The following is a 7341-nucleotide window of genomic DNA, read 5'->3' on the forward strand; positions in this document are numbered from 1 at the left end:
GAGCGAAGGCCTCATAATTTTTTAAAATTTATTTTTAGACAGGGTCTTGGTCTGTCGCCCAGGCTGGAGCGCAGTGGTGCAACCTCCGCTCACTGCAGCCTCGACCTCTCAGCTCCAGCAATCCTCCCGCCTCGGCCTCCGGAGTAGCTGGGCCTGCAGGCTCGTGACACCATGACCGGCTAATTTATTTATTTATTTTGGTGGACATGGGGTCTCGCCATGTTGCCCAAGCTGGTTCCTGAGCTCAAGTGATCCTCCTGCTTCGGCCTCCCAAAGTGCTGGGATTACAGGCGTGAGCCTCAGCGCCCAGCCAAGTTAGCCTTTTTTAATCGTCCTGTCTCCGGAGGTTGCCGAAGTTGGTTTTCTTCGGCCTCCTTCTCTCGTCCAGCCCCAGGGCTGGGACGAGGCCAGTTCCCGCCTGCAACCTGCATCGAAGACAGGAATCTTGGGAGCCGGCACCGGAACGCTCGGAAACGGCACCAAAGTACGAATCCTACGGCGGAAAAGCGTTACCAAGACACTCGTCCCCGAAGCCGCTTCCTGGGACTGTCTAGCCTTCTACCGCTTCTCAGTGATGTTCCGGTTTCCGCCCTTCTCCTCGCGCTGTTTACGCCTCTTCCCTTCCGCCGCCAGAGTTTGACGTGCTCTCGCGAGATTTGGGCCTCTTCCTAAGCCGGCGCTCGGCGAGGTAGGTTGGCGGCCTGTTCTTGTGCCGAACTTTTCTTCTTACATGGAGGAAAACGCCTTTTGGAGTCAGGCCCTGGAGCGGCGGGCCTTGCTCACCGGGTGGGGATACAGCCGATTACCCGCCCTGTGTCCTCCGATGGCTTCTGCGGGGCGAGCGGGGCCTGGCCGGGGGGTGCGGGCGGGAGGGCGAGCCGGCGGCGCCCGCAGCCCGGCCGCGTAACGCAGACCGCTGTGCCTTCAGTTCTCCCAGGAGAAGACCATGTTCAGTTCGAGCGCCAAGATCGTGAAGCCCAATGGCGAGAAGCCGGACGAGTTCGAGTCCGGCATCTCCCAGGTGAGAGGGTTTCCTTGGGGTCTGGGGCGGGTGGAGGCGCCCCGCCTGGGAGAGAAGGCGGTGGCGTGTGTGCTGGGCCCGGGCTGCTGGGACGCGCGCTGAGGGTCGGCCCTGCTGTTCGTTGCTTCTCAGGCTCTTCTGGAGCTGGAGATGAACTCGGACCTCAAGGCTCAGCTCAGGGAGCTGAATATTACGGCAGCCAAGGTAAGCTGGCGCCCCTCGGCTGGGAGGGAGGTTGCGGCGCGTCTCGGCGCGCAGTGCCTGGGAGGGTTGTTAGATGACCCGGGTTACGGTTGAGGACGACTTGCCGCCTGGCTGCCTAACCTGAACTCGGGTTCCGCCGTGCTGTTTGCCAGTGATACCGCCCAGGTGCGGGGAGGGGGGTTGCAGGTACTCTGCAGTTGAAGCTGTGCACGTGCGGGCGGTGGAGAAACGTGGAGTAGAGAGGGCCAGGGCCGGTTTCGGACCTTACTTGCCCTTACTTAGTTATAAATACAGCGAAGAGCTATGGGGAGCTCCCAGGATGCAGACTTCTCTACACTTAGCCCGGAGTTGCCGCATGCGGGGGTGCAGAAGTGGCAGTGATTGGCCTCCTGGCCTGGACAGTCTCCGTTCCTGGAATAAGGAAATGTGAATGTTGGAGAGAGATGAGAACATCTCCGAAGGGTGCATATATCATTAACTCAAAACTATTATTAGTTTGTAATGCAGCTATGGTGTTAGTGATAAGGTTTTCTTAGTCTCTAATTTGACCACAACGTTTACTTTTTTGCTTTCTGAAGCAATTAACAAATGGATTTTTTTTTCTTTAGGAAATTGAAGTTGGTGGTGGTCGGAAAGCTATCATAATCTTTGTTCCTGTTCCTCAACTGAAATCTTTCCAGAAAATCCAAGTCCGGCTAGTACGCGAGTTGGAGAAAAAGTTCAGTGGGAAGCATGTTGTCTTTATCGCTCAGGTATCTGTTCTGTTGCAGCACGTTTCTGTTTGTGAATTTTGCTAAAATTGCTTGTATTTAGACCGCATTGGTAGTTGGAGTCATGAAAACAATCCTTTTAGGAATCTAAATAGGCAGAAAGAAGTACAGGCGGAGCGTGGTGGCTCACGCCTGTAATCCCAGCACTGGGAGGTGGAGGTGGTTGGATCTCTTCAGTGACCTGGGCAACATGGTGAGACCCTGTCTACAAAAAATAGAAAAATAAGAAGTTTTTAAAGACGAAGTGCACTCTTTAGGAGCCGAAACAAATCTGTGAAGTGACAGACTGCTGTGTTTTGAGTTACGAAAATGATTTCCCATATTTAAAATTCTACAAGTCTAGTGGGTTGCTTACAGAGATGATCAAACTAAGAAATCTGTTACAGTTCGGATCTGGCATTGGTGCAAACTGAAGTCTTTGGGGAATGAAGTGCCAGGATTGATCAGGAATAAAAGTAGTATTCTGGGTCAGTAGGCAAGGGGAAAGGCGTGTCTGGGAGGTTTTTTTCCGCTGGCATATTAGTAGAGGCTGTGGATTCTGAATGAATTGAGTCAAGAATCAGCAAGTAACTCCATAGAACGGTTTCCTCAGGATCTGAGTTGTTTAGCTTTCTTGAACTTTGAACTTACCCTGCCATTCTTGCTTTTAAAGCAGTATGACAGTTTTAGTTTTTTGTCAATTTAAGGTCTTTTTTCATTTTGTTGCATGATAATTTTTACCTTACAGAGGAGAATTCTGCCTAAGCCAACTCGAAAAAGCCGTACAAAAAATAAACAGAAGCGTCCCAGGAGGTGAGTATTTTAGTAGTTTCAGAAATGTGTGTAATCCTCTTATTAACAACTCTTAATTTGTGTAAGTTATAACTTATAAAAACAGATGTTCCAGTGGGAATTTTTGAGTAGCAGTATTTGCTTTCCTCTATAGTTGCACATGGTATGTTTTAGAATTCTAGATGTAAAACATACATGTATTCACATAGCCATTGTATGTCTAGTAGGTCAGTGCTGTCACAAGATGAGATGATTTCCTCCGATTATGTGTGCACAGGATAGGAATGATGAGACGGAAATCATTAATTCTGTGTGATAAAGCCTGCTAGACATAGTTGACGTGAGCTTGGATTTATCTTTGATTTTTATTTTTGCTGTGGATTGGAAGTAAAAAATGTAGGTGGATTTGGGCGATAACATCACAGGTTAAAATATCATTGCAGCTGATGCTGATGGAAAATGATTTATGAACTTGATTGACTTACAGGTTATCTGGCATAAACAAATATTGGTAGTTGTCTTCTTAAACTAGATCTTTTGTTATTTTGTTAGTCTCTGATTAGTACGTTGTTCTACAAATGTGAACTATTAAATCCCTGTGGACTTTTACCTAGGGATGAGTTTAAGAAAAAAAAATTCTGGTTATGCCTATACCCTGTGAAATGTATAATTTGTATTGTTATCCTTAGTGGATGAGAAAACTGATTCAAGGCTGGGATAATTTGCTCATTGTAGCTAATACTAGTAATCCTAAGAATTTTTTTTTTTTTTTTTTTTGGGTGAAAGAGTGTTGCTTTGTCGCCCAGGCTGGAGTGCAGTGGCCGGATCTCAGCTCACTGCAAGTTCTACCTCCCGGGTTCACGCCATTCTCCTGCCTCAGCCTCCCGAGTAGCTGGGACTGTAGGCGCCCACCACCAAGCCTGGCTAATTTTTTGTATTAGAGACGGGGTTTCACCATGTTAGCCAGGGTGGTCTCGATCTCCTGACCTTGTGATCCGCCTGCCTCGGCCTCCCAAAGTGCTGGGTTTACAGGTGTGAGCTACCGTGGGCGGCGTTTTCTTTTGTTTTTTTTAAACTCAGCCTTGTTTTGAAAACCACTAGGAAATAGTGTTGGGAATCTGGCAATGTGTTACCGTATTGAACTGTGGTCTGTGGAAAGGTAGGTGCCAGGTTTTGTAGAACTTGAATTCTATGGCTTAGTACTTTGAAAAACTTTTATGGACAGAGCGGCATAAGAATTTAGGATTTTTTTTTCCCCTAAATCATGACACTTAAAGAGGGTTTTGGAAACTCAGTTCTGAGAACCTGAGTTAGGAAACGAGTATAAAAACAGTCGCTTTGCTTTCCACACAGCCAAAGGACTGTTCCTCAAACCCATAGCTTTAATTCCCCTCAGTACAAACGTCTGTTTTCCAAATTTTCTCAGACAGTGGCTTCAGTGTTTCTAGTGGGGCCTAGTCTGTTGAAAGCCTTCCCTCGTCCACGCTAAGCCTAGCTGGTAGGTCATAGTGATTCCACTTTTTCCAATCCGGCTTCCTGCTTTCCGATTTATTTTCCCTATTCAGTAGAGCTGTCTTTGTCTAACTCAGGTTAAATGCTGAAATTGATACAGTTTTGGGGTATAGCAGGGTTTGTCCTCTGAAGCGCTCCAGTCCCTGTGGTTTGTGATGATTGAGTTGTTCCTTTGCTCCCCATTTTAAGAGTTTGTAGATAACTTTGGAATCTAATTTCCATATTTGGGTGCTTTCCTAGTATTGTAAGAATATGCTTAATGAATGAGTTGCAGTGAACAATCCATTTGTCTTGATTTGCTTTCTGAAAGGTGATGAGGGTTTTGGGAAATGGACTTTCCTCAAGTTTTTGCCCTTTGTGGCTGTGAAATATTAAGATGTTGGGAGTAAAATTGAGAGCCACCAGAAGATGTTAACTGTGTATATGGGCGCTGCCAGATAGGAAATCCAAATGAGTAGACTATAGTGTCATTGTTAGCTACAGTGGGGTGAGACCTAGACAGATAACTGTATACAAGGCAGCTCCATAAATGCCGAAACAAAGAGCTATCTCTTGACTTACTCCTGATGTCTCATGGTACATGGTAGCTGCCCCAAAAGCTTGCAATTAATTGAAACTTCTCATTTGTTGAGTGGCAGGTAGGTAGATTTTGAACTTGATAGTGATACTCAGATGAGGAGCAAGATTCCACTGGCAGTGTTCGTGATGCTGATGGGTTAGAAATTGAAGACCCACATGTGCCGGGAGGGGCAGCTATCCTAGAGCTGGTGATAGAACAGTGCCTGGGGGCGGAAGATTGCCTCATTTGATCCTAGAGAACAAGGAGTTTGGAAGATATCTTGGAAGTCTAGGAGAGCTCTTGAAGAGTCTTTTATGTAAATTATGTGATCATATCAATTTTTTAGAAAGATTATCTTGACATTGGAAGGGGGTGGTTTTGGAGATAGATGAGCAGGAGTGTTAAGGTTATTGTAGTGAATTAGTTGAGAAATGATACAAGTGAAAATAAAGATGTATAAAAGACATCACTAACCACATTCCCTAGAGATGGTCACTTACTGCCTTGGTGAGTTTGTCGTTTACCCCAGAGTAACATTTAAAATTGATTGAGCTTTTGAGATAAGTCAATAAGCTATTACCGTATTCTAGGTAGGCAAAGGCTTTAGTTTGGTACGTGAAATATAACAAGCTTGTTTGAAAATGAGTGTTAATTTGACTTGAGGAACCTGGGTTTTACATTTTCATTTTGACTTGAGGTGCCTTCTGGAGTTGAGAGGGCAGGCATTTTGTGTTGCTTACCTTTTTAACTATTCTTTCAGCCGTACTCTGACAGCTGTGCATGATGCCATCCTTGAGGACTTGGTCTTCCCAAGCGAAATTGTGGGCAAGAGAATCCGCGTGAAACTAGATGGCAGCCGGCTCATAAAGGTTCATTTGGACAAAGCACAGCAGAACAATGTGGAACACAAGGTAATAGGTCGACATTTATCATGGACAGGTTCAGCCACAGTGAGAGTAGATTTTAGAGTAACCAGTCTCCATGTGCCACCAGAGCAATGACTGTAGTAAACTCAGGACTAGTTCTTTTACCCGCACTTCAGCCTGCTCTACTTTGGATTATATGTCAGGTTTTAAATGGAGAATTTAAAGAATTGAACACTTGAAATTGTCTGTACCTTTTGGAAGTAGGCTCATTCTGTAGTCTTTTAGTTAGGCTGTATATTCTTGGTGAGTTAGGGGTGGATGGTGATAGATCAGTGTCTTGGGGGGACATAACCATGTGGGTGACTGGTGGGGTCCCCTGGTGGCTTCCCGGTGCATTGGTGTAGAGTCCTGTCCCACAACATTGGAGAGGAGCTTGTCCATGGTTATAAGACTGCTACGGACATGTGCGTATTCCTTCTCAGTACTTAGTTGCTGAGGAGAAAGACCATACAATTTCATGAAACTATTAGGTTTTAAGCTGAGTGTGTATTTCAGAGTTTTGTGATGAATTCTTTCTTTTCTTGTAGGTTGAAACTTTTTCTGGTGTCTATAAGAAGCTCACAGGCAAGGATGTTAATTTTGAATTCCCAGAGTTTCAATTGTAAACAAAAGTGACTAAATAAAATATATATTCACAGTACTGTGTTTCAGTTATGTTTTTCAAAATTCCGGATTCATGGATGCGCAGCTGTCTTCACTATCAGTGGCGTCCTGTGTTGGGCCGGAGGGTTTCAGCAGGAGGGGTGGTGCGCCAGCAAGCTTGATGCCTGTGAGGCTCCGCTTGTGTTCAGCGGTACAAGTGTCATCACATGATGCTGCAGAAATAGCTGAATATTAGCACTTTTGCATGGTTCAAACTAAAAATATACCTGGTACTTTTTTTTTTATTGTGATATATGTAAAATTTACCATAGTACCCATTTTTAAGTTTACAGCTCAGTAGCCTTAAGTATGTCTACAAAGTTGGGAAACAGAACTCTCAAACTTTTTCATTCATCTTGTAGAACTGAAATTATCCATTAAACCAACACCTCCACTTCCCATTCCGTCCGATTTGTTGAATTTTTAATACATAAATTCATGTTAGGTGTGAAGTGGACTTTCACAAGTTCAATGTAAGAGTCTGATTAATAGATTTAGTAGATGCTAAGTGGTGTGTAAACTTGGGTAGTCCATTTCCCCACTTCCTTCGTTTTCCAGTTCATCAAATGAAGGCCCTGGGGGAGTGAAAGCCCCGAAGTGAGGACCCTGGTGTGGTGTCTGGTGACTAGCTGGACCAGGTCTTTGTAGAGTAGAGCAGATGTCTTATTAGAGAATTAGTTCCTCCGTTTTGGCTTTATGCCAGATTGCTTACAGTTATTAATAAGCCTTAAAATTACCTTGTAAAATTTAACCTTCCTGCTTTTACAGGGTGACGAGACACTCTTACTGAACAGTCCCCCAAATAATACGTTTTACATCAAATTACACTCCTACAGCTAGACTAATTCCGGGAGGCCTCCGAGGCGACACAATAGTATTTTCCCATTTTGCAGATGAGGGTCAGGCCTCGTGGGAGTAGAACTGTCAGGCTCCCGA

General features: G+C 45.1%; 1 protein-coding gene across 6 annotated transcripts; it reads left to right on the forward strand.

The window, feature by feature from the left end:
* Window positions 1-589: 589 nt before the first annotated feature.
* Window positions 590-6403, forward strand: RPS7 (ribosomal protein S7). 6 transcript variants are annotated; one of them, XM_025354889.1, is made up of 7 exons: window positions 590-688; window positions 929-1021; window positions 1154-1225; window positions 1834-1977; window positions 2723-2787; window positions 5598-5748; window positions 6291-6403. In XM_025354889.1, exons 2-7 carry the CDS (start codon window positions 947-949, stop codon window positions 6366-6368), a joined length of 585 nt encoding a protein of 194 aa, XP_025210674.1. In that variant the 5' UTR covers window positions 590-688; window positions 929-946; the 3' UTR covers window positions 6369-6403. The 6 variants fall into 6 exon arrangements, with proteins under 6 accessions (XP_025210674.1, XP_025210673.1, XP_025210679.1 ...); XM_025354894.1 differs by having other exon boundaries at window positions 613-688; window positions 1906-1977; XM_025354891.1 differs by having other exon boundaries at window positions 663-786.
* The last annotated feature ends 938 nt before the right edge of the window (window positions 6404-7341 follow it).

This window comes from Theropithecus gelada, chromosome 13, assembly GCF_003255815.1.
Source record: "Theropithecus gelada isolate Dixy chromosome 13, Tgel_1.0, whole genome shotgun sequence".
Lineage (NCBI taxonomy): Eukaryota > Metazoa > Chordata > Mammalia > Primates > Cercopithecidae > Theropithecus > Theropithecus gelada.